We start from the raw sequence: 27,701 nt of genomic DNA on the forward strand, positions 1-27,701 counted from the left end.
GGAGCGCGTGCGCGTGGCGCCGAACTGAATTGCGCGTGACAGGCAGCGGGGCCCCCGAGCGAGCGGGAGGGGAGGGAAGAGGGAGGCTGGGAACTTTCGTTACTCCGCTTGGAGGGAAGCTCAAGCGGCGGCCGCGGCAACCACCGCAGTAGCAGCGAGGGGGACGCGCGGGAGGGAAGCGAGCGAGCCATGGACCTGCGGAAGGTGAGCGAGCTGCGGGCCTTCGTCAAACTCTGCAAGGAGAACCCGGCCATCCTGCACAGCGACGACCTGCGCTTCTTCCGCGACTGGGTGGAGGGGTAAGTGGGGGGGGGGAAAGCCCCTCATGGGGTGGCGCTGGAGGAGGGGGAGCAGGGGTGGGGGTGGAGTGGGGTCCTCCGTATCCCCGTTTCTTCTACTCTCTCTCCCCCTCACCCCCGTTTTCAGGTGATGAAATTGTCTCAGTTTTCGGACGGTAGGGCTGGGGGGGGCTGCTGGGTTTTTGTTTTTGGCGGGAGGGGGGTGTTTGGTGGGCGGCGAACCTTGGATCAGGCCTCGATAATGAGAGAGGTCGGGCTTGAAAAGCGCGGAGCTGGAGGAATTGCAGGGACTTGTATGGGGCTGGGTAGGTGGGGAGTTCTTCGGAATAATTTATTTGCCTTGCGAAAGGTGCCTGTTTTGGTTTGAGTCTTCAAACCTTTCCCTGGAATCCGAGGCTGTTTGAGGGACGGATGGCCGGATTTCTGGACGGAAGGCCTAGCCGTGTCATTGGAAACCTGTTCTTCTCACGTCCAGTTACTCCACTCCCCCCCCCATCCCCCACCTTTCTCGGCAAGGAAAGGGTTTCAGGCTGTTACAATTAACATGTGCTCTTTAATCCTCTCGGTGTACGAACATTTCTGCTGCACAGAAAACGTTGTTTCGTGCCTGAGGAAAGGATAAGAGAAAGCTTTCAGATCATTATGATAATTACTCAGGTGTTGCACTTTCTTTATTCGTCTTATATGTATTTTGATGCTGGAATATTGTCCCCACTTACTGTACCAGAGCACATTTAGTGAAAAACAAACATCATAATCTACATGCCAAGCACATTTTTGCCTATGCTTTTCTTTCCACCTGGAAGTTCCTTTTTTGTTGAAAAAAGCATGCATTTTGGAGTAGCCTTAAACTGAGTTGCTTAGGATTGTTATTTCATCTTTTAGAAAAAAAGACTATCAAACGACTTTTTGTGGAAGTGTGTGTAACACAAGCCACAATGCACCTTGGATTGTGCAAATATATTGTTGCATGCCACTCCAATCTTGGAGCAGGGTAGGATTCCAGGGGTTCCAAGCGCTTACCCAGGGTTTTGTTTCCTTCTGGAATGAAGTACAGCTGATACTTTAGTGTCTTTATGATATATGATTCAGGCAGGTAGCTGTGTTGGTCTGACAGTCGAAACATATAAGGTCCAGTAGCACCTTAGAGACCAACTAAGTTTGTTCTTGGTGTAAGCTTTCATGTGCATGCATCTGAAGAAGTGTGCATGCACACGAAAGCTTACACCAAGAACAAACTTAGTTGGTCTCTAAGGTGCTACTGGACAATTTTTTATATGTTTTATGATATATGGTTTGTTTACACATATATGCAACCTAAACCTACAATGGAGGGGATTCAAACAGAAATCAAACCGTGCTCTGACTCTCTCACCAGCTTGCAGCTTTACTTCTAGGTCACATCATTGCAACTCAGCTCTAAACTCCAGCTTTGTCCTTTTAACTAACAGAGCTGGGGGAGGGGCACCCCCCCCCAGCCGTTTGCCTTCTCACACAGAACCCCTTCTCTTAATGCCTCATCACCCAGACTTTCACCTCAACACAGGAAGCTAGCCTGGCTTATATTTTAACACTTGCTAGATCCAGGGGTTAGATTAGAAGGATCTCACATAGAGCCTACTTTTTCTCCACCAACTCATAGCAGTATGTAACTGTTTTTAGATTTAGTATTCAATTTATGTAAAACTAAGGTAGATAGAGCTGCTTTCATATTGTTGTAAGCATGGTTAAAAACATTTAACTGGATTACTTACTGAAATCTGTACAATAGTAAAATTGGCTGTTAAAATTTTCCAGATGGTTCTCTAATATCCCCTCCATGATTTCAGATCCTGCTTGAAAGCAATCAGTGTTACATTGCCAAGAGTGCCATTTATGCAGCCAACCACATTCTAGCTAAATGAATTAAAAACCATTATGGAGTCCTGTTTCATAGCCCAGGAAAAAACCCTCAAGTAATAATGTTGATGATTCTGTGAGGAAAAGCAGTCTAGCTTTGGCTTCTGCAGACCTTAAAGTATTGTTCCATGACAGTGCAAAAGCTTGCATTTCATGCTGTGGAGGGAGGGGTGTAGAAAGAGTTGTGGCTGAAAGAGCTATGATTTGGAGGAGTGTAGAAACAAACATGGCTGTGTTTACTCTAAGGTAACCTGTAGCTCTATCTATTGGGTAGTAAGAGTTCAGGTTTTCTGCTGGAGTGGTAGAGCTTGTTCATTTGAAATCTCTTTGTGTGTGAAATGGTTTTTATTTTGAATCAAATAGTTGTTTAATAACACAGTCTTGTAGCATTAGGAGGCTTTGCTTGCATTGTAATCAGTGGACTCAGGTATGCCTAACTCATACTACGATTGGGCTATAAAAGTATCAGTTAGTTTTTGAATGGTAAAGTCTTCCTAACAAAGTGAGCAGTGAAACTGTAAATCAGATAGGGTGGCCAGAGAATATTAGTAGTTCTTATTTGGTGGTTACTCTTCTGGGTTAATTTTATTTCAGTTAGATTTAACATTTAATATTATTCCTAGAGGAGTGTGTCAGAGATGCTCCTTTCATCTCAGAAGTGTTTGACAGATGCTGTAAATGTTTCTGGAAAGCGCACCATTAATTTATTGAAACAGGAAGTGTGATTTACACCATTACCTTTTGCTGTACATTCCAGGGCAGGGAGGTCCAACCTTTCAGACCAAGTGGGCTGCAAGAGTACTTGACACGGAACCCACAGGCCACACCCTGCATTGTTGTGCTGTGGGGGGAGGCCAGAATTTGAGCCCTTCGCAGCCCTGACGCCTCCTTCCCAAAGCCTCACACCTTGTTTACCCAGTTTTGGGAAAGCAGTGCAAGGGGGGGGGTACCAAGATGATGTTGTGGGCCCTCATAAAAGGTCTCAAAGGCTCCTTGTAGCCCTCAAGTCATGTGTTGGATCAACCAGTTTTAGGGAAATCAGTTGTGGTGCAAAACACATACTTTGGGGATCAGAGGTACAGAACAATGTAGAACAAGCTGAGCACCTGCACCCCTTGCTCTAGGAAAGTTGCTGGGGATAATCTACATTCCACCTCTTTACAGATATATTTTTTCTAGTGTTATTGCTTGTAACCTTTGTACATAATCACAGTTCTGACTTGAAAGTATGGGTAAAAATGGAGTGTTTCGTTCAGGGTAATTTCCTTAGTGTTGTGGAATCATACTGCGGCATGTGGAAGTACAAGTTAAATCTAGAAATGCTTAACCTTCCACAGCTTTTTCTTTCTTTCCAAATTTTCTGGATTAGAAGGCAGCAAATGCTAGTTAATTGACATTGCTATGCTTAAAGGGGTTTCAGTTGTTCTACCCTAATAACATAAAATTGTGCTGAAGCATTCCTGAGTAGCAATTCAAAAAAGCAAATGGGACTAATTTTAAGGTAATATAATTTCTCTTCAGTTATTCTTTAGTCATGAATAAATATTCATTGACAACTGTTCCTTAGTGGTTTATACTTTTCATTTATCTTAAACCAAATGTTGTCAAACTCTGTATCTCATCAATCTTTTTCTTTTTTTGAAAAGTATGGGAGGTAAAATACCACCAGCTCCATGCAACACTTCTGAGGAAGGAGCTGCAGAAGGAGCTGCAGAAGGAACACATGAGGTAAGAGAGAGGCGCTTGTTAGGATTATGGCTTTTATGTTTGTACATACAATTCCTAATGTAGGGTGCAATTTGATATAAAAAAATTGACCTGCATCTCAACTTTGTGCAATAGTATGGATGCTGTCTTATAAATCACAAATGGGGAGTTGCCTGTAGTCCAAGTGGGAGATAACCAGAGCATGTACCGCTCTGGCAAGACATAGTACAGGCAGGTAGGGTCTCAGCTGGCTTACCAGATGGAGCTGATAGACATCGGCCCTGGACACAAGTGTGTGTCTCTCCTTCATGTGTCAACAAGATCATTAGTAATTACTCAGGCTTTCTTTGCGCATACCTAAAGATGCATGTTGGATACCACATCCTTTGTTGATTCCATGATAATCATTTTTTGAGGCTTCTGTACATAAAGGGCATTAGCCAATACAGAAAAATCATTTCGGAAGATATAGTATAATGATTATGAGTTTAATTTCCCTTTTATACAAAACCCTTGTTGAAAACCAATTTTACCTGCAACAAAATTTGGGAATTAAACAGGGATATGAACATTGAAGAAGATAAATTGAACAATTTATGGACAAAAGCACTATATAAATCTCTGTCAGCAGCTGAGATACATTTCAGACACCGTGATAAATCATTATATCACGATATTTAGCTGCTGATATATTATGATGTTGAAAACCAGATATCGCCCAGCCCTAGTCGTGGGTCAGCCAACATAGAGGAAAGGGTAAGAGCAGGAGAGCTTGCACATGTCATACACATTACTTTTTTGGGAGTAACTATCCCCCGAACAGGAGGTCACCCCATTATGTTTGTTGGCTTTTTAAAGGTCTTTATGCCTTCCGAAGTGGTTTGTCATGTGGCAAAGGCTTCTTTTCTTTAGAAAGCAGAAGTCTAAAGTTCCCTTGGGTGTGTAGTTAGTTGCATAGTTCTTTGAATCCTGACAACTGGCAGTAGTGGTGCTGATGATTGCTGTTAGACTCTGCTAACAAATACTTCGTTGGTCAGATATGCTCCTTTTCTGATGGGGCCCCTTGCCCTATGTTTCAATGTTACTTATATATGTTTCCAGATCTTCCCAGGTGAATTGTAGAACAGCAGAAAGTCTAGATTTTCCAGTAGTCTGTAGCAAGCAGAATTTAAATAACCAAAATATCATAATTACATTTTTGAGATAATCACCTTTTAAATTTAAAACTTTCCAGCTGGAAAAACAGTGCAACAATTCTCCAATTCAGTCCCTGAAAATAATTTATTCTAGAATTGTCTGAACATCCTACAATACCACCCTAAGCAAAGCTTTAAATGAGCATGCCAATAATTTGATATCCTTTTCATTAGGCGAAAGCAGAAGAAAAGAAGCCAGAGGAACCGCCAAAGCCATCAGAACCTGAGAGTGAAGAGAGTGATGTGGGTGAGTTATTCAGTACTATATTGCATGATTTCTGTGTTGTAGATGCAACATTTTGGCTTCATTTTTCCTATTTAGCCTCTTATGTGGAATAACTAAGATTCTTCTAATTAGTGGTGGTTTTGTTTGCAGAAATTGATAATGAAGGAGTGATTGAACCAGACAGTGATGAACCTCAAGAAATGGGAGATGAAAGTCTTGAGGTAATAAGCTTAATTGAGATTCGAACTTTCTCTCTTTGTAAAACCTCATGTTGCTTTTTCGATCGATCAATCAATCAACATTTCTGGATTGCACAGCATGAAAATTGCTTTATAATATTTAAGAGCTATCTAAACAAATCCATCATGATGCAATCTGTACTAATATACAGGAAACCAATGCAGAACGTGGATTTCAAATTACCCTTTTAATGTTAAGAAAAATAACTGATATCTTAGAAAGATTGTTGTGGCCAAAACAAAGGTGGATCTGACCATCTCATGTCTGCACATACACTTCTGTATCACATACATGTGCAATACGCCAGGCAGAAGAAATAAAGCAGTCCTGTTGCTTGCGAAATGGAGACAGGGAGCTAGTGGGCTAGCAGGAAGAGCTTGCTGAGCTGGATCAGACCAGCAGACTGCCAGTGCACCAGATGTGTTCTACCATAACTAAATAGTCACTGATCTAAAGGATGGAAAAATAAATAAAACGTTAAGACAATTTCAACTCTCCTTCATACTCTGTGTGGCTTTTTAAAAAGAAGAAATTTATTGTTGATAGATATTTTTCTAATTGCCTTTAAGTAGTTTTGAAACACATATCCCTCTGCTGAGATTCGGTTGCGTCGTATATTGATACTCTAGACCAGGGGTCAGCAACCCTTTTCAGCCGTGGGCTGGTCCACAGTCCCTCAGACCATGTGGTGGGCCAGACTATATTTTGGAAGAAAAAAAGTGAACAAATTTCTATGCCCCACAAAAAACCCAGAGATGCATTTTAAATAAAAGGACACAATCTACTCATGTAAAAAAACACTGATTCTCGGACCATCCGCAGGCCGGATTTAGAAGGCGCTTGGGCGGCATCTGGCCCATGGGCCTAAGGTTGCCTACCCCTGCTCTGGACCTTTTAAAATTTCTAGAATTAAGAATGCTTTCCAAATATTTCGTGTGAATTTGAGTCACTTTGTTTCTCTCTCCTTTAGGTAACGGAAGAGATGATGGACCAGGCGAATGAAAAAAAGATGGAAGCTATTAATGCACTAGGTGAAGGTGAGTTCTTTATAAGGAAAATTAATTGCCTGACAAGCTTTTTAGGGGTAAACAAAATATGTAATTAAGTATACTTCTATTTTATAGGGTGGATTGTGAGTTTCTTAATTCCCACAGTGTCAAGAGAACAGTATTCAGAAGTTGGGTCTTTTCAATAAGTACATAATTCAAACAAAAGTATGTTACAAATTCACCATAACTTCAATTCAGACAGTGCAATGAATGACTGTCTTTAAAATACAGTGGTACCTGGGTTAAGTACTTAATTTGTTCTGAGGTCCGTTCTTAACCTGAAACTGTTCTTAACCTGAAGCACCACTTTAGCTAATGGGGCCTCCCGCTGCCGCCGTGCCGCTGGAGCACGATTTCTGTTCTCATCCTGAAGCAAAGTTCTTAACCCAAGGTACTATTTCTGGGTTAGCGGAGTCTGTAACCTGAAGCGTATGTAACCTGAGGTACCACTGTAATTTCATTTCCCATCTGATCCAGAAAAAGAATAATTTTATTTAAAATGCTTGAGACTAAACATCTTGTCTTGACACCTAAAATATGATGTTATGGCCACTAGACTATGGGTAGGCAAACTAAGGCCCGGGGGCCAGATCCGGCTCAATTGCCTTCTAAATTTCGCCCGCAGATGGTCTGGGAATCAGCGTGTTTTTACATGAGTAGAATGTGTCCTTTTATTTAAAATGCATCTCTGGGTTATTTGTGGGGTTTAGGAATTCGTTCATCCCCCCCCTTCAAAATATAGTCTGGCCCCACATAAGGACTGAGGGACGGTGGACCGGCCCCCTGCTGAAAAAGTTTGCTGACCCCTGCTGACTAGACAAGCTTTCTGGGGAGAGGAATTCAGTAACCAGGATGTCCGAAGCATTGCCTACCACTTGATTGCTCATGGTGGTGAAACTCTGAGAAAGGCTTCTCTGTCAACCTGCATGGGAAGATCTCAGCTCCCATGTAGGTTGACAGAGAAGTAGTAGTCCTTAAGGGACCAGTGTTTCAAACTGTAAAAGGCTTTAAAGCAAGGTTAAAGAGAAATCTTTATGTTATGGGCCACTGACTTGCAGGTAAAAAAAATATGGAGGGCCAGGCAAATTGCCTCTCACTCTTCAGGCTCCCCTCCCATGCAGGTCCTACCAAGGTGTGTCTCTGTGTGTGTCTGCCTCACTCTCACACACAAGTGCATGTTGGGCTCCGTTGCCTAAATGCAATCCATATTGTCAGGGAACTGCCATCAGAGGCACGGGAGAAGGAGAGGGTCTCTGATTCTGCAGGGGAAGGTCCAAGCGCTAGAGGGAGACTCAGCCAGGAAGAAGGGGAAGAGAATGAGTGTAACACCAGGGATCCAGGAGAGCAACGGGACAGGGAGGTGCAGGGGCTCCAGGACTCTTCGTTGGAAGTTAGCGAGGAGAGCCCAAGTACCCCGCTGCCCACGCCCACCCTGCGCAGGAGACTCCCGCGCAGTGAGAGGCGGAAACGATTGGGCGTCAAACAACTCTTATGTTGGCAACGCTTTAAGAAACGCCCACAGACAGATTCTACAAGTGACTAAGGGCAGCCACGCTAATATGGGCTGCGTAGCCCGGAGGGTTTAACCAGGCAATCCGATGCTCAAACGGAGCAGGATTACGCACGAGTAACTCCCAACCATTACACATATACATTTCCCATAGTCATTCCATGGAGATACCACAGTTGATAGTATCAAAAGATGCTGAGAAAGCTAGGGATATCAAAAGGGTTGTATTCCTCTTCTCTTGGCACTGGTTATCACATAGGGTGACCAATGTGGTTTCTACAACCAAACAGGACTTGGAACCAAGTTAAATTTGTCTAGAAAACCCTACAAATATTTGGGGTTGCACAGCAGCAATTCCATTGAGTGCCTTGTCCCAAAAGAGGATGTCTGCAACTTGCCAATGAGACAAGACTGATGGCCCTATGTACCATTCCCTTTATTCCATATGTCCAGTACTCCTAATTAAGACAAGTATATAATGTAGATGTCTTCTTTGGGGGTACAATTGAAGCTTTATTTATATTTCCAGGTGAACTTCAGAAAGCCATTGATTTGTTCACAGAAGCCATCAAGTTGAATCCACAACTGGCTATCTTGTATGCCAAACGAGCCAGGTGAGACTTTAAATTTGAAAACAAGTGCATTAGAGGATGCCAAACTACGTGTACCCAAACACGGCTTAGTCTAGACTAATTAACTCCAGAATTCTCTTGCTAGATGAATTGTTAGTAAAATGTACATATTGTACAAAATGTGACAATATGCCTTGACCTGGCTGCAAAAAAACTGTTAAGCTTCTTGTGCCTCTTTGTTAAATCTATTTTGATTAGTTCCTTGGCAAGCCAACATACAGTCTTTGACATTTTGAGGTGCTGTTATTCACCTGAAAAGTCCTGTTGGTGGTTGTGGAAATATTTACCAGATGGTCTGTAGAATAATAAGTGTAAATGTCAGTTTTCTAAATTGCTATGTGCTCATGGTTGTCTTTTCTTATAATGACCCTGTTCCATGTTCTCCTTCCCATATACCTCTTCTCTTTCCCTTGTCCTTAATGCTACCATACCTGTATACATAAAATCAGATTACAGAATGACTTTATGAAAAAGCAAGCATTTTTATTTTTCTTAGCACACTCGGACATAATTTAGATGTCATATTCCTAATTTTGATTTTTGTCTTGAGTAAGGCAGAATAAGTATGTGCATTTATTAAAGGACTTAGCTAAATTAAATTGGAGGTTGAGATTCTGCTTAATGTTGCTTCATAGAAGCCACTGTCAGATAAAAATTGAAGCAATAGGTGGTTGATGCCATTAATACCAATCTTAGAAAAAGAAAAGTGTATAAGCCATTAAACCACATTATTATTGAAATTTTTTAAATGAGCATTAAAACCTCAGCATACGTGTTAGAAGAGGGTGTATCCAAATTACTGAAGCAGCTTGCAGTCTTTGGGACAGTGGAAGGGGAAAAAATATGATTAGGCAGCATGACTGTCATGTAACTTGTAGCATCTCTAGACTCCATTCTGAGTACCCAAAAATGTGCAGCTGATAGTTCCTTAAACATATTTGATTTCCTTGTTGTCGACAGTGTCTTTGTGAAAATGCAGAAGCCAAATGCTGCCATCAGAGATTGTGATAGAGCCATTCAGATTAACCCTGATTCAGCACAGCCTTACAAATGGCGAGGGAAAGCCCACAGGTAAAGAAACTAACTTCTCTTTACATTGTACTCCTCTGATTAACGAAGATACAAACTTTCCGGTCTGGTTTGCTGTTAAACATAATCCAGTTGTGTAGCTGGTATTTTTTATTAAATTGATTCAACTTGTTAGTGTCTGTTTTTATAATTGTAAATTGTTGCAACCTGCCCCAAGACCTTATTATGAAGGACAGGTAAGATAATCTGAACCATATATAAATGCACATTTTTGTACTGTTCTGTTACCACTGTAAATTCTCCTTTGCTTCTTCAATGTAAAACTTGGAATTAAGGGACAGTTTGGATTTGCAAAAATACAAGTACAGTGGTACCTCTGGATGCGAACGGGATCCGTTCCGGAGCCGTGTTCGCATCCTGAGCAGAACACAACCCGTGTCTGCACGTGTGTGATGTCATTTTGAGTGTGTTCGCATCCTGAGCAGAACACAACCCGTGTCTGCGCGGGTCACGATTCGCCGCTTCTGCGCATGTGCGTGATGTCATTTTGAGCATTTGCGCATGCGTGAGCGGCAAAACCCGAAAGTAACCCATTCCGTGATTTCTGGGTCGCCGCAGGACGCGACCTGAAAAGATTTAACCCGAAGCGACTTTAACCCGAGGTATGACTGTACCATAATAATGAATTGGAAAGTTTCTGTTTTCAAGCTGTGCATATCTATGGGTTTTCTTTTAGCCCAAGAAAGACGAACATTCTGGATGTTTTTGGACTCAAAACTCCCATAATCCCCAGCCAGCATGATCAGTGTTCAGGGATGGTGGGAGTTGTTTTCAGAAGTTGTTGGACTAAAGGATGCCCACCCCTATTTTATGCCATGGGTTAAATCTGATTTTAAAATGTATTGAATCTTGTCATTGCCAGGCTGTTGGGTCACTGGGAGGAGTCTGCACATGACCTGGCATTAGCCTGTAAACTGGATTATGATGAAGATGCTAGTGCCATGCTGAAGGAAGTGCAGCCCAGAGTGAGTGACAACAGGAATACATATTTTCTTACATTTTCTATCCTGGCTTTCTTTTTTCGTGGACCTGAACACAGTGTATATGTGATTCCCCAGAGCTCCTTAGCTTGAACAGAGTGGTGGCCTCACGTGCCTTCAGGCTGTACCTTGGGACATCAATAATTTATTGCCTTGTTCATGGTTTGTCTTCTGTGGTGTTAGGCAGAACTTATTTCAGAAATTGGTGTCTGTTGGAATTATGCGTGGCCTCATAGTTCAAAACTAAGGATGCTGTGGTTCCATCCTCTAACTTCCAGACGATTGCTGAAAGTAGACAAGTTTGCCATGTGTCCACTGCATGTCTCTGAGTAAGCTCCTATAACATCTGAAGGGGAAAATGTTGATATAGCAGAGTCCGTTTGCACAACGGAATGATGAATAGTACATGCCACATGCTTTTTGTTGCTTTATTTTCAGTTCATTGTAGAGAATTTACAAATATGCATCTTGCCTCTGCTGGAGCAGAGAAGCAAACGTCCTTCTCCTCGAACACCGAGAGAACAGAGAGAAAAACAGGAAACCAGTGTACGTCACATCCAGCTTCCCATTCCCGTGGGAAAACCCAACAGTACTCTGACTGTGGAATGTAAACATTGTCCTGTGACAAGCACTTCGCTGCACAGTGAAGGAAACAGAAACCAACATCCTCCCCCTTTCTGTGAACATCACTGGGCAGCGTGTTCGTACAATATCAGTACAAACCCAACTTCTGTACATAGGTACAGTGTTGATCCCTTGATACAATCTTGGACAATACATCAGCAGGAATTTCATTACCTGGCATATAGGACACCGTTACGAGTCCCTTCTGAATATGTTCCCTAGCATGTTGCACCTTCAACTGCAAGTGCTTTGTGCTTTGCTTACAACCTTCCGAATTCAGCAAAGCCAAACATGCTTTGTTGTCCTGGTAAACCTGGATTGGACATTTGACAGGAATTTTCATGTCTTTGCACAATTGTAACAACCATTCACAATCCTTAAGTGAATAAGACAGTGCATTCAGTTCAGCTTCACAAGTACTTAAGCTAATTGTTGTTTGCTTCTTGCATGACCAATCAAATAGACCCTGATTGTACATGTAGCAAACTCCAGACGTACTTTTCCTGTCTGTAGTGTCACTTCCAAAACTTGCATCTGCAAAAATCTCAAGACCACCAGACTTCTGATTGTTAAATCTCAGTCTGTAATGCATAGTGCCTTTCAAATAGCGTGCTATGCGTTTCAGAGCTTTCCAATCCTTAACAGTAGGATTGTTGACTTGTCTGCTTAGCAAATTACAGCTAACAGCAATGTCAGGTCTTGAACATCTGGCAATGAAGTTTAGCTTGCCTAGCACACTTCTGTACAGTGTAGTGTCAGAAAATGCTTCTTCAGTGTCTTCTACCTGATAACCTGTTGTCATCGGTGTGTCTACAGGGTTAGCATCCATCAGGTTCAGTTTGCTTAACACATCAGCAATTTTCTTTGACTGGTGTACTAGAATGTTACCACTTTGATCTTTCTCTATTTCCAGAGATAGGTAATTGTTTACCTCACCAAGATCTTTCATGTCAAAGTGCTCTTTCAGTTGAGCTAGGGCATTATTGTACATTGTGACATCTTTCCAAAAGAATAAAATATCATCAACATAAAACAAACAATACAGCTTCTTTTGCCCCTCCTCTTTGACAAATACACATGGATCAGCTTTCCCTTGCTTAAAACCTAGAGAAAACAATGCTTCAGTGAGTTTTGTGTTCCAACACCGTGCACTTTGTTTGAGACCATAAAGGGACTTCTTCAGAGCACAAACAAATCCCTGTTTTACCTGTACGCCATCAGGTGGAAGCATATAAAGTGATTCACCTAGAGATCCGTACAAAAACGCTGTATTCACATCGTGGTGACTAATGTGTAGATTCTCCTCTGCAGCTAGCTTGAGCATAAGCCTAATGCTCTCATATCTCACCGTGGGTGAGTAGGTCTCGTGATAGTCTTCACCTGGTACCTGTGCAAAACCTCTGGCTACCAATCTGGCTTTGTGTCTGACTATCTTGCCATTTTGATCAGTCTTCGCTTTGAAGACCCATTTGCTTCCAAGCAGTTTCATTCCTGGAACTACTGGAACTAGCTCCCAAGTTTTGTTCTTTTCTAAGGAATCAAGCTCAGCCTTCATAGCATTTAACCAAGGCTCAGCTTCCTTAGAATCCAAATCTTGGATTTCTTGGAAACTTGAAGGTTCAAATACCTTCTTGGAGCTTTTAACAGCTGCTACTGCTGTCTTAGCAAATTCATCAGCAAATCTCTTTGGAGGTCTGCCTTTTGTGGCTCTTTGTGACCTGCGAATTAGCCTTTGGTCTTCAACACTTTCCTCTTCCTTCTTAGGAGAAAAGTGACCTATTGTGAACAATGGTTCTTCCAATTCCTGATCAGAGCTTTCAGAGGGTCGCATAGAGGCTTTCGCACTCTTGAAATCCTCTGAAGTATCCGATTCAGTTTCAGACTCAGAATCAGAACCTTCCTCAGTGGGTGTGGGTTGTTGTTGCTTATCCTCAGTCTCATCACTGTCATCAGGATAACATTGAAAAATTCCCACGTTCTCCCCCCACTTGGCATTGTACTCAACACTTCTTGTGAGCCTAATTGTCTTAGAGTCAGACATCATTATTCTGTAAGAACCTTTCTGATAACCTAGAAAGATACCATGCAATCCACGTTTGCCTAATTTGGAGCTTTGTGGTGAGTGAATCCACATATCAGAACCAAAAATCCTCATGTGTTTGATGTATGGTTTCTTGCCAAACATCTTCTCATAGGGGGTACAACCAATCGCTGAAGATAACCTGCGATTGTAACTGTAAAGAAAACATGAGAGAGCTTCGGCCCAATAACTCTCTGGAAGATTGGCATCATGCAGCAAGGTTTTTAACCCTTGAAGCAATGTTTGATTTGCCCTTTCGCAAAGCCCATTCTGCCATGGCGAGCGAGGACTGGACAAATCGTGTTGAATTCCTTTCTCAGTCAGAAAAGCTTCAAACTGCTGAGAAGTGAATTCTCCCCCGCGATCTGTGAAAAGAATTTTTATCTTCTTACCATGCACATTTTCCAACCAAGCACAGAATTCCTTGAACCTTGGAAAAGCCTCTGATTTCTGCTTGAGATTGTACACATAAATATACCTAGAAAATGCATCAATGAGAACCATGAAGAACCTATTGCCACCTAAAGAGGGCGATAGTGGACCAACTAAATCAGCATGAACAATCTGGTATGGTTCTGTAGCTTGCCTACTAGACACCTTACCTTTCGCAGCCATTTTCACCTTGTTTGCTGCGCATGCTTTGCACTTCATGTGGTACCTGCAGGGTTTAATAGTCATACCTTCAACCAAGGTAGGCATTTTAGAAACCGCCTCAAAATGCAAATGACCAAATTTTCTGTGAAAATCGTGAATACATTCTGTGTGCAAACTTTTGTTAGAACCTGCAATGCAACAAGTATCATTCTGCACAACATCATCATAATACAAAACAAACAAACGATCAACACATTCAGCATGCAATACATAATCGTCTTTCTTTGTGATGGTGCATTTCTTGTTCTTGAAGGAAACGTCAATGTTCCGTTCATTCAGCTGCATTACACTGAGAAGATTGTGTGTGGCATCTGGAACATAAAGTACATCATGTATCTCTAAGTCCAAACTGTGAAGAACAACAGTTCCGTAGCCTTGACTGGGAATCGTGTGGTCATCCGCCTGGTGAATCGCACCTTCCTGCGGTGTAAAAGACACGAACAGTCTCTTGTCGTTGCACATGTGGTGGGTAGCTGCTGAATCAACAACGAAGAAAGATCTAGACGCCTTCTGGACCTTTGCAACCTTTGGAGTGAAGCGTGAGACCATTGCCTTGTGCTGCGTTGTCCTGGACACCGGACCTTTGCCTTTGCTTTGGCCTTTTCCACGCGATGAACTTCCGCTGCGCTGCTCTGTCTTGGCCCTGGGATATCTGCATTCCCTCTTCATATGGCCTAGACGTCCACACGAGTAGCATTTCACTGCCTTCAAAGCTTTGGCGCCCTCTGGTGGTTCCACTGCACTCTGGGATGACGTCTGTGAAGACTCCCCCTTACCCATGCAGCTAGCACCCCGGCGATCTGCTTCATTCTGGATCACGGCAGTAACATAGGCTACTGTGAGCTGAGCAGTTGGTTGAACAGCAATCTGAGTGGCAACGGACTCCCAACTTGGACCTAAAGAATGTAGTATCATGAAGGAATACACAGCCTCTGGAAAGTTGAGTCCTCTCTGTTGCAACTCATGTCTCAGATTTTGCATCTCCATCAGGTGTTTACGCACATCTCCACCTTCAGCAAGAGCCATATCATGCAGCTTGGCATAGTAGTACATTGAGGAACCAGCCTCTGTCCTCAAGTGAGCCTGTCTTAAAGTGTCCCAAATTTCTCTGGCTGTGGTCTTTCCACGCAACAGACAGAGCTCTTCTGGGGATACTATCAATGTAAGTGTTCCCCGTGCTTTGGAATCCTTAGCATTCCAATCAGCTGTAACTGGAGCTGGGGGGTTGTCTGTAATAACATTAAACAGACCTTCTTTCCGCAGAATTGCCTCTGCATATAACACCCACTCTGTGTAATTATTCTTATTGAGCTTAGGAATCCCAAAATCATCAACCAGCTTTGAGTTAGCCATTTTCTGCTGCTTAAAACAAGCTGCGTCACAGTCCTGCAGCTTCAGCCAAAAGCACTTGTAAAAGTACTTTCGATTTCCCCAGCCATCCAAGCCTGTGAGCTTGTGCCTCTTAGAGCCTTTATCGCGGCAAAACGGCTTTAAAAGTTCAAAGTCCAGCCATAAAACCATAAACTAGGAGCTGGCAGGTTGCCAGGCTGCTCCGGGAGCATGAGCACATACCTTCATCAATCAAACTTGACGCGCAGAGCAGATAACGCGATCCGTTCCTCTGTACCTCTGCCGGCATTTCGACTCGAACGCTGGAGTCTTTAATCCTCTGTTTGATTTACGTCTTTCTGGGCCCATAACCAAAATGTTGATATAGCAGAGTCCGTTTGCACAACGGAATGATGAATAGTACATGCCACATGCTTTTTGTTGCTTTATTTTCAGTTCATTGTAGAGAATTTACAAATATGCATCTTGCCTCTGCTGGAGCAGAGAAGCAAACGTCCTTCTCCTCGAACACCGAGAGAACAGAGAGAAAAACAGGAAACCAGTGTACGTCACATCCAGCTTCCCATTCCCGTGGGAAAACCCAACAGTACTCTGACTGTGGAATGTAAACATTGTCCTGTGACAAGCACTTCGCTGCACAGTGAAGGAAACAGAAACCAACAGAAATATGTGTGTATGATATGGGCATGTGTTCCCAATATTTGTGGGAAAGGAACAGTGGGAAAACTGTAGATACATCTGCTGCATAAAATGTGGATCATTCGAGATCAGTGCATTGGCTAGAACTCATTATTATTTTACTGATTTGCAGCATTGCCGCATGGGAGTGCTGTCAGCTGTGGTTACAAACAGTTCAAAAAATTCTTAACTTCAGCCTTGTCTCTAGGGAATCACTCCTTGTTTTTGCAAGCTGGCCTATATATTCAAAGAATATTTTTGAATAATTATTTAACTGTACTGTTTCATCTGGTCTGGTATTCTGTAGATCATATGTGGAGACCTTTGGCCCTCCAGATCTTGAACTAAACGCCCATCTTCCTGACCATTGGCCATTCTTGCTAGGGGTGAAGGAAGTCTTAGTTCAGCAGTGTCCATAGGGCCAAATGTTTGACCTTCCTACTGTAAGTTTAGGATTGACATTAGCAAGGGATAAATCTTAACCTTGTACAAAAGGAAGACCCATCAAGTAGGTCATAAATTTTGATATCTCATAATCATGTGTATAATTGAACATTTCTGAAGCTTTGATGTGACAGCCTGGCTTCTGCTTCCTCTCCCTGCCACTGTGTATCTGGAGCTGCTCTTTCCACTGTATTATTTCGCACAGATAGAATGAAAATTTGATTCAACAAACCTGAGTCTTCCACATACTCTTTTTACTTCATTGACAACTCCTAAAGACTGGCATATGTCTCCCCTTTTCCATGGCTTTTATGGATGAAAAGAAGAGAAGGCATTTCAGAGTTGTAGGAAACGCCTCTGCTCTGTCCATACTCATTGTTACAGTCTCCATGTCTATTGCTTTATTGTTTGCCACATGAAGAGTGGGGATGTTTAGGAAATGCCTGTTGTTGCTAGGTGGGCAGGACCAACTCCTGTGAAGACGCCTTAGGGCAGTTCCCTCCTCCCACTCATTGAAACTGCAGCACAGAGAATGATAATAAAAACATGAGCAACTAATTGAAACAGTATAATTTCACAAGACAGAGGACCAAGTAAGATAGGTTAGTTTCAGCCACAGGGATTGAAATTAGCAGGGTGCCAGGCGCATTTCACGCCCAAAGATTCTCCATTTGCAAAAAGCTCAAAAGGTCTAGGTGCCATTTTTTGTGCCTGGCTGATACTCAAGGATTTCTGAAATGTATATGCTTTGAAGCCTCGAAGGATATGTCAGGGATAGCCAAAATGTTAATAAGGAGTTTAACAGTAAAGAGTAGAGTGTGGTGTACCAATATTTTTGTTGTAAGCACCAAATGAAACATGTATTAACAATTTCTGTTAAAATGTGATATTAACAATGTGTCACTTATGTGATTTGTGTATTAATTCATGTGTATCAAAATAATAACTAAAGTGTGTTGCCAGAATTTGGCTCCTAGCTTTTCTATCTCAGTTTCTAGCACTGCTGACTTAGAATCCTAGAATTGTAGAGTTAGAAGCACGAGGGTCATCTAGTCCAACCGCCTTCAATGCAGGACTCATTTGCCCAAAGTCAGGCTTGAACCCATGATCCTGAGATTAAGAATCTCATTCTCTGCTGACTAGGCTATAGTTGAGACTTGACCTAGTTGGGAGCCTACTACTGAAAGTCTCTTTAAAGTTTTTGATAAAAGATGCAGAAAGGCGTCCTTTATAATATCTGGAGAAGCATCTGGAAGCTGAAACCTATGAAAAATAGTGTAATGGCTTCTTTAAGTAGCAGTGTTATGGATACTAGGAGCTTTTGCTGCCAAATACTGATGACAACTGAAGGCATGTTTTTTTCAATACATCATGTTTTGAGAAGCCTAGTTGATACCTGTGATGGGATGATGAGCTGCTTGTGCGTAAAATCGTAATCCCTCAGAGTTTGTGCAACTCCACAAACCTCTGTGTGTGACAGAGCTCCTCAAACATGTCTGCTCTAATCACTTGCAGATTCCGACAGTGGTTGTTTTCGGAATCGTTTCCAGCATAAGAGTTCCTTAACGGAAACCCGCCTTCTGGACTCACGGCGTGACAGTTTCCGGCGAGGCGTGGGTCTCCCTATGGGAGCTTCAGATACCTCCCCACTGTTCTCGCTGGAAGCGTCTCTGAGCCCTCCCTCCTGCTCGCATTCCCTCAGAGATCCACTCCTCCCCCTGCTGGTCCCTGCTTCGGCTGTTGAGTCTCTTCCTTCCTCCCTGAGCCCCTCCACCACCTGTTCCTCCGATGGCAGTTCCCTGACAATACCACTGACCCAAAATGTGATATCCCTAGAGCCTAAAGTTTTGTATGCCAAGTGTGTCGTATACTCCCTGGTATTTTACATTTTGAACATTGGTTTTAGCATTTCTGGCTTCTAAATATGCTATGTTGTCTAGATCAGGGGTAGCAAATTTGCAGGCTAGCCTTGGCCTGCCAAGCCATTTCTGGTGACCTACCACCCCTTGGGAAAATTGACTTATCTCCTCCATCCACAGGAGTGCCTGTTCACCAGTTAACATGGTTCTATTGCTAAGGGGTCAAGCACTGCAGAAAGAGGAAGGCTGGTCAATTCTTTCCACCACAATGGAGAGGATCCTAACCCAATGTGGCACTGAGGTTGAAAAATGTTAAGACACTCCATTATTGATTAAGACTTTTTAAGTGGCAGTCTTCATCCTTTAGCTTGGCTTGGCCAGAACACTATAAGCAATCCTCTCAAAAGATTTTTACACATGAGTTGTAGTATAAACTCCTAGATAGGTTTCCAGACTTTTAAAGCCTGGATAATTGTTTTCACTATGTTCACTCATACTATCAGCAGCTTCAGGCTGCAAGTTTTGCCCTCTTGTGAAATACTGACTTCATATCCTGTGGGACCCAGCTACATATTGAATCTTAAGTTGCTGTTGAAGAGAAGGTATGTGTCTTAAATATATAATTTTCAGTAATAGAAAAGAATTGGCAGAGTACAAAAACAATTAAAACTAGTTGAGGTAGGTAAAGTGCTAAGATGGCATTTTAAAGATGCTCTGGATTCATATGACCATTACCCCACCCTCTGTGCTCAGGCTCAGAAGATTGCGGAACACAGAAGAAAATATGAACGAAAGCGTGAAGAAAAAGAAATCAGGGAAAGGATGGAAAGAGTAAAGAAAGCTCGAGAGGAACATGAGAGAGCTCAAAGGGTGAGAGCTTAATAAAGCATGTACAACAGGAAAATAACCCAGCATAACTCTATCCAAAAAATGTGCATGGAAATAGGCTAAAAAGGGGGCACTTCTACAGTTTCAAATGCTAACCTATATTTTAGAATGTCTGTCTTTAACTGGGTCTGTATTTAGTTGCAGAGAACTTCAAAATGATAACTATTTTTTGTACAGGTAACTCACATCTTGCACTTATTATACATACTTAACATGATCACAGCTTTATGCACGCCACCAGTTTTCTTTTTAATTTTTTTTAAAAGATAGCATGAAAATGTGGCGCACGGGGTGGAAAGGGGTGGCTGAGCAGGAAGAAACTGCAAACAATCCCAGTAGTCTTTGTGAAAGCGTTTGAGTTTGGTTGAAGAGTCTGCAGAGTGTGAAGAGAAGGCAGTGGAGGTAGAGAGTTGGAGTGGGTGATTGGTGGAGACCAAAGAGACTTGTGGAAAAGTTTGGAGAGACATTGGGGGAGGTTGGAGTGTGGAAGAAGCAGTTGGAGAGGGAGATTGAAGGAGGTCGGAGAGACATCACAGGAGTTTGGAAGAGGAGGTTGGAAGAGGTCTGAAGGACTTGTGGAGGGGCTTGGAGAGACATTGGAGGAGACTGGATTGTGGACGAGGTGGTTAGAGAGAGCTGCAGAGTGGCCACAGAACACAAGGCATCCTCATTATCAGCTGCTGAGAAACCAAAGAAGAAGTAAAGGATGGTTCCCACACTGGAAAAGAAGTTGGCTGTGCTGAGCTGCTTGAGACCTGGCATGTCTGTGTGCACTTTGGCACACAAATATGGCCAGAAATATGGCACAAATATGGCACACAAATATGGCCACAAATATGGTACAGCATCCATGCCATCAAGGTGCATGAAAATGAGGTCCATGGAGAAGTGGCAGTAAGTGCATCCCTGGCTGCAAAGGTGACCAGCCAAGTGCAAGACATGGCTTTGGTGAAGACAAAGAAGGCACTGAGCTTGTGGCTGGAAGACAAGAACCAGAAACATGTTGCTATGGATGGCAGCTTCTCGTGCCACAAATCTCTCAGCCTCTGTGACCACTGTAAACTTTCCACTGCAGTTGGGAATCAGCAAGGAATTTAAAGCCAACTCAGGTTGCCTTAAGAGCTTTAAGATCTGTTTCAATCCAGGCAATAGGGAAGGCTTCATCTGCAGACAAAGAGACTGTGAAAACATACCCTGCACAATCAAAGTAGCTGCTGGACAGGTCCTGTCTTCCAGAGCAAGTCTTCACTTTAGACGAGACAGGACTTCTCTGGAAGAAAATGCCTGAGCAAACTTGCATTGCCAAAGGTGAAAAGCAAACCCCTGGCTTCAAAGCTGGAAAGGAGAGAGTAGCTGTGCTGCTCTGTAGCTATGCGGCTGGACACTTAATACAGCCATGCTTGCTGTACAGGTCTCAAAACCACTGTGTAAAAGGCAAGGAGAAGAATCTACTTCCTGTATTTTGGTAATCCAATGAAAAGGCCTAGGTGACATCATCATTTCTAGATTGCTTCCATAACTGCTGCTTTCCAGAGGTGAGACAGTTCCTCAAATAGAAACAACTGTGGTTTAAAATGCTGCTGCTTATGAACAATGCTGGGCATTGAAGGACTCTGCTTCGCACACAGCAAGGTAGATGTTGCCCCCCCCCCGCATAGGACATCCCTCATCCAGCCTCTGCATCAAGGTGTGTTCCACTACTCCAAGACTACTCACACGAAGCTCATCACCTGGATTATCAATGCAATGGATGCTGATCCATCTCTTGACTCCATGGTATGCTGGATGTCCTTCAGCGTTACCCATTGCGTCACCTATGTCAAACAGGCAGTGGATGCAATCAAGCCTGAAACAGTGAGTGCATGCTGGTGGAACTTGTGGAAGGAATCTGTGCACCATTTCAAGAGATTTTCAAGCCCTGTCACTGAGGTGGAGGGCATTGTGCAGATGGCCAGGCAGGTAGGTGGTGATGATGACTTTGTTGGCCTCATCCAGGAAGAAGTAGAAGAACTAATTGAGGGCCAATAGCTAGAGAGGAACTGGTCAGATCAAGTTTAGAATGTGAGGATGAGGATGGAGAGCAAGTTGGAACCTGCAGAAATTTTCTCAAATCTTCCAAGTCATAGAGCACACAATTTATCTGATTGCAGAGTTTGACCCCTTCATGGAACGCAGCCTCAAGATCATCCATGGGATTACAGACACTGAGGCCATGCAAGGAAATGTTTGATGAGTTCAAGAGACAATAGTGGCAATTGTGACCATGCAATCCACCCCACAGCCAAGCACTTCTTCTGGCTATCTGGCAACACCTCATATCATCCCCTAAAGCATCATTTAGCAAGGAAGAGGAGGAAGACTAAGAGCCTTATTTGTCACCCACTGATGAGTGCAGTGATTTATTTATTTTTACAGTTTTCTAGGGGTCGTTCTGGCTTTGCGCTGCTTATATGTGCAGTGGCCGAGAACATAACCCCTGCTGTGTAAGATGCGAGTTACCTGTAGTTTGAAGCCCAGTGCAGCAACAAACTTGAGCATTAAAATAAATATCCCAACTATTTTCTTTTCAAAACTCAGTCTTCCAGGGGCCTAGAAATTCAGTATTATCCTGGAGTGAAGCAGTATTGCAGAACCTAAGAGCATGTAGGGTCTATATAGTAGGCTTTGGATCCAGTTGTAACAGCCTTCTCAGCTTTCTACATATAATATTGATTAGTTGCAGAGCATGTGAAGTTTTCTCATGATTTCTTGATTGCAGGAGGAAGAGGCTCGACGACAAACGGGAGGACCTCAGTTTAGTGGCTTCCCAGGTGGCTTCCCAGGTATGTGTTAATTTCAAAGCATGAATAGCAACAGAGAGATGGTAACTTAATGGATCTGGGTCATAGCATTTTGTTTAACTTGCTACTGGGGCAAAAGAAAAGCTGTACTTATGTAAGTTTGGGGGTTTTTTTAATCAAGAGGGAAAGTTGTTTAGCTGTTGGAAGGGAATATCTGTATGTGAAGGGAACACATAACTACTCATAGGAACAAACACTCTCTGCAGTAGCCTAGGAGATCATGAAAGTGACTTGGGGGCTGGTAAAGAGGGAGATGTTATTGAGACCTGAAGAGCCTCACCCATATCGTCCTGCACACACACTCTCTCACTTCTTTGCAACCAAAGAGAAAGCCTTTCTGGACATGGCAGCCATCTGTAGGCACATCCTCAGAAAGGCTCACCTCACTGCTTTTAGGGACCAGAGAACCTCTTTTTATTCTTTTTTGTATTTTAGGCATTTTACAGTCTTAACTGCTTGCTGTGTTTAAACTGCTGGTTGTTTTTTATGTGGTTGATTGTTTCTTAATCCTTCAATTTTATGAACTGCCCTGGAACCAAATCTAATGAAGGGTGGTAGATAAACAAACTTCCTAACAGCAAATCTTAGAAATCACATACACTGCATAATTGCTTGCCCATACAGCCTCCTCTTTTGTGTTTTGCTTTATTGGTAAGATCGTACAGAGTATGTACAACTTGCTGTGCTGCAGTAATCCTTCACATACAATTTGCTAAAGAGGCCATGATAATACATTCTTCTGTTTATGATAAGACAAAGCCTTGAGGTAGCATAACTATTTCACAGGCAGCCTCCAGCTGAAAGCTACCATATTTGGACCCGGAAGACTAAATGGGTATTGGAGTGGGTATTGGAACACAGGATAAAGTCTTGACCTTTGTTCAAGAAAAGTTTTAGTTCTTTTGCTCTCCTGGCTATAGGAGGCTTCCAAAGAATTGTAATATGTAAGGATGTAACACACATGAAAGCAGGGTATGCTTTGCTGCAGGGTTTGTACCCACAGGTGCCAAGGAGCCCCCAAAGGCCTTCATTGGCACCTGCAGGCATCATGCTGCCTGTGAGAGCTGGGTTGGTTTCCCTTGATATTGGGGCGGGGGGGCGGGTTGTAGAGGATTTTTAATGGCAGAGCAGTTGCTTCAGCTGGAAAGGATGCTTCCTTGCATTCTGGTTGGTTTGGCAGGATGTTTGAGCGGCGGGTTAGGAAGTGGCAGGGATGGCCCATCCTGTTTGCTTGTTGCCCACCAGCTATGTGGAACTGGCAGCAGGTACTTGTTGCTTGTTCACCCCATGTAGGGGCTCCATCTGTGTGTGTGATTAAGATGCACTTTGGAGATGGAGAAGAGGTATGTGTGACAGAGAAGGAAGCAGAGGTATGTATGTGGTGCAGTCTGTAAGGGTGGGAGGGCAGGAAGTACGAATGTGTGGTCTCAGAAAGAGGAATGGATGCACTTGGACAGAGAGAGAGGGAGAGAATTGTGTTTGAGTGGGAGTACATGGCATATGTGTGTATGAGAGAGATTTATGTGTATATGTGGTCTGTTTGGGTGCTCTGTGCATGCATGTGCATAAAAGTGTGTGTGATGTGACCACTTTGTATATTTTTCCTTGAACTGCGGAATACTCCCCATTACTAGACAGCAACATCACTGGTTTGTGCATGGGTATTCAGTATAGTGTGCAATCAGATCTAGCAGGACATAGCTGACTTCCCATGCTAAGCATGAGATTGTCCAGGGGGTTGGGGAGAAAGCAGCAATGACTGTAACTCACTCTAATTTTTTTTGTTATGCTACACCCCTCATGACAACCATTTTGCATTATGCCACACGCCCTATGGTAGCCATTTTGTGACTAGCATCCATAACACTTTCTCAAAATGTGCCCTCTGGTCCAGAAAGATTGTTGATCCCTGCTCCAAGTCTATGCTTTACATTTTCAGGTAATTTTCCTGGTGGCATGCCTGGTGGCATGCCTGGCGGCATGCCTGGTGGCATGCCTGGAATGGGGGGCATGCCTGGTCTCAATGAAATTCTCAGTGACCCTGAAGTTCTTGCAGCCATGCAGGTGAGAACATAGAACAAGTAAAATAATGATGATTGAGAGATTTATGGAGCCCTGATTCTTCATATGAGTTGTGCTTGTTCTCTAAGGACCTTCCCCCAAATAGTTGATTATTCCAACATTCATTTATTTTCAGTCATGTTTATTCTGCTTTAAAAATGCCCTCAGGGTAACATGTGGCCTTTGTAACAAATGACACCTCTTAACAAGAGGAATCTTAACTGCAAGAAATACCACTTGATGTGGCTAAACAGCCTATGAATACAATTTATATATATTTTATATTAATTTTTATATAATTGTTTTAATGTTTTATATTAATTTTTTATATATTTTTACAAATTTATATAATTTTATAATTGTTCTCAAGGCCGATAGGGGGTCTTGTCAGCCCAGGACTTCCATATACACTGCCAAGGTTTGCATCCCGGTGAGGTCACTTCAGTGCTGCTAACACAGAGGTTTGACTTCACCCCCAGAGATGCACTCCATTGTCTCTCAAGACAGATGGATGCCAACAGCAACTAGCATATAGTTGATTTTATATTGTATTGTGGCCTTAACATGGATATGAAAGCCCACTTAATTTCATACAACAGTACAAGCCATTTCCCCCCTTTTTGTTTTACAGGATCCAGAAGTCATGGCAGCTTTCCAGGATGTTGCACAGAACCCAGCAAACATGTCAAAGTACCAGAATAACCCCAAAGTCATGAATCTCATTGGCAAACTATCAGCCAAATTTGGAAATCAACCCTAAAATCCCCTTCCATTGCAAGAGGTGGGGGATGTTGCAATAACACAAACCATTGTACCTATAATTCTCAGAAGAGAATTAGGGTGCTCTGGGTAGAATCCCTTTTCCTCCTCCCTCCGTGCTTCAGAAATGGCAGTCACTTTGATTGTATTCAGGTTTTATTTCAAAAAAATACATTTCCCCCTCTCAGCACCTTTGCCCAGGAGTTTGTCTTACTCAACAGTAGTGCAGTTTCTTTTAAATTTTTATTAATTGTAATCTTCCAGTAGATTGTACCAAAATGTGTTGGGGGGGGCTATTTTCAGAGGGGCGTGTGGTTTTTTATTTTATTTTAAGTAATAGTATTGGGTTTCTGCTTCCCAGTAACTGAACTCCTTTGTGAGAGCTTGTAACAATTCTTAAGTTCTAACATAAGTGAGGATCAGTATTTTTTATTTTAACTGGAATAAATAATACACAATATTCTTTTTTATATATTCACAAGGGTGACTTAAATAGTTGCAATCAGATTCTTCACAGATCAGATCCCTGCAGCAGTGGGTTAGGCTTTTAATATGTTGGTACAAATGCTGTTGAGGCTGGACTACTTATACAATCAATGTTGAGCCAAATAACTTGTTAATTGGCTCTTTCAAGTTGTGTAGGGGGCAAATGTTTTTATTAACATTAGTCAGCTGAATAACTTCAAAAGGTAGGAGCCTTTCTGTAACTATTGAACATTATTCTTGGTTTAATTTCCTAATATTGTAGGAGGAAAACAAATTGGTTGTATTCATTCTTTAAATAATCCAGAATGAATATATACAGCATAGATTTTAAGATTGGTGAAGTTCTGGATTCTCATTTCATGGAAGCTCTAATGAACTTACATATCTTTTGCCAGAACCTTACATATCTTTTGCAGCTGAGTACTTCCCTATTTCCATATAACCTAGAGTATCAAATACTGATTTTTATAGGGCGGGGGGTTGTTTGTCATACTATCACATTGATACTTGTGGAGCTTCAGTTGAAAGGAAAAGAAGGAAGATCTTTGTTGGAATGGCAAATCTTCAGTATAATTACAGCATGTGTATTCATTGGACACTTTGCTGAAATGTTCATTGATAACTAATACAATTAAATCTGTTATTTTCTCTCTACTAAAATTTTGATTACTGCTCTTAATGTTGGAAACCTTGTTATAATTACGTCTTGGTCTCTTCTAGGGCTTTTGAATGTTTCCTGTTCTGTGCTCTTGTAATTTTGTCTGAACCCATAAGTGATGTATGCTTTCTGTTTGTTTAAATCTGAACAGATTTAGGAACTCACTTCTAAAAATAAACTCCAGAAAGTTTTTTTCTTCTTCATACAATAATAATCTCATTGAATGAAAAAATAAGAATCCATTTTTGCTTAAGAATTAGTTCTGAAAATACTTCTAGTTGCCTTTAAAAACAATAAAGACTGGTTTTGAATAATATTTTTTTGTTAATTACTGCATAAGTGGTGCTCATATATGCCTTAAAACAAATTCATGGGAAGCTATTCCAGATTTTAAGTTGGAGGGGTTATTACCCCTCTATTATTGTCCATGCTGGGTTGCTCAACCATTGCTACGGTGTCTTTTCTTTTAGCAGATCAAGATGATCAGGTGACAGCAAAAACTGCAAAGTTTTTAGTGGAGGCAATTAGACCCCCCAAAAATGTATTTTCTATAGTTAAGTTTTTACCTCTATCTTCAGTAATAATAATAATAACAACAACAACAAACCTTTATTGTCACCACACTACCTGTGTGCAGTGAAATCAAATGAGGCCCCCCCCCCCATACACTCAGTCTTGTTCGCACTCTGTGTGCTTGTCGGAAGTCAATTACACCACTATTTTTTTCACATTCAGCAGCCCACAGATAAAAACTGTTCTTTAACCTGTTAGTGCGTCTGACTATACTTCTGTATCTCCTGCCCGAAGGTAGGAGATTAAAGAAGTGCTGGCCAGGGCGTGAGTCATCCCTTTAGTGCTATGGCTAGTAGCTGATGCAAATAAAAGATTCTTCTCATTCTGCAGCTTCTTTTTAAGTTATCTCAGCAGTTACAATCTCACCAGTCTAGAAGCAGTCTAGAATCCTGTCGATGAGGGGAAATCTAAGGCAAGTCAGAATACAAGAGCCTGCTGAATGAGCCCAAAGGCCCACCCGGTCCAACGTCCAGTTTTCACATAAGTGGCTCATGGGAAGCCTGAAAGCATGGGACGCTTGAGCGCAACTTTCCCCACTTGTTCCTACAAATGCAGATTGGCTATTGTGTGGCACTTGTAGGTGTGCCAATTGAAGCGGCCGAGCAGCCACACCCAAGGCCATCTCACAGAAGTTTAAAATAGATAAAGGCCAAACTGCGGCACCCTTGGTTTTTGCCTTTCCCTGCCAAGGCTTCTTTTCTGCGGGTGCTCACTCTCTCCTGCGGGCCACACAGGACTTGCTGGCCAAAGTTTGACTGCCTGCCCTCGCCCTCACTGTACAGTGGTACCTCAGGTTAAGTACTTAATTCGTTCCGGAGGTCCGTTCTTAACCTGAAACTGTTCTTAACCTGAAGCACCACTTTAGCTAATGGGACCTCCTGCTGCTGCTGCCGAACTGCCAGAGCCCGATTTCTGTTCTC

The 27,701-nt window shown here is 42.5% G+C and overlaps 1 protein-coding gene across 2 annotated transcripts; it reads left to right on the plus strand.

Moving 5' to 3' along the window:
• The first annotated feature begins 17 nt into the window (after positions 1-17).
• Positions 18-26,522, plus strand: ST13 (ST13 Hsp70 interacting protein). 2 transcript variants are annotated; one of them, XM_082241312.1, is made up of 12 exons: positions 18-299; positions 3,845-3,926; positions 5,276-5,348; positions 5,478-5,548; positions 6,538-6,604; positions 8,656-8,740; positions 9,719-9,829; positions 10,710-10,812; positions 19,270-19,386; positions 22,163-22,226; positions 24,184-24,308; positions 24,937-26,522. In XM_082241312.1, exons 1-12 carry the CDS (start codon positions 190-192, stop codon positions 25,063-25,065), a joined length of 1,137 nt encoding a protein of 378 aa, XP_082097438.1. In that variant the 5' UTR covers positions 18-189; the 3' UTR covers positions 25,066-26,522. The 2 variants fall into 2 exon arrangements, with proteins under 2 accessions (XP_082097438.1, XP_082097439.1); XM_082241313.1 differs by having other exon boundaries at positions 19-299; positions 22,163-22,214.
• The last annotated feature ends 1,179 nt before the right edge of the window (positions 26,523-27,701 follow it).

Source organism: Podarcis vaucheri (assembly GCF_965113315.1).
Source record: "Podarcis vaucheri genome assembly, chromosome: 10".
NCBI lineage: Eukaryota > Metazoa > Chordata > Lepidosauria > Squamata > Lacertidae > Podarcis > Podarcis vaucheri.

What these genes read in the sequence shown, in the direction of transcription:
- ST13 (XM_082241312.1), top strand. Translation starts at nt 190, where the DNA reads ATGGACCTGCGGAAGGTGAGCGAGCTGCGGGCCTTCGTCAAACTCTGC. An exon ending in TTCCGCGACTGGGTGGAGGG is followed by an intron (nt 300 to 3,844) that starts GTAAGTGGGGGG and finishes TTTTTTGAAAAG; the next exon opens with TATGGGAGGTAAAATACCAC. An exon ending in TGAAGGAAGTGCAGCCCAGA is followed by an intron (nt 10,813 to 19,269) that starts GTGAGTGACAAC and finishes CTCTGTGCTCAG; the next exon opens with GCTCAGAAGATTGCGGAACA.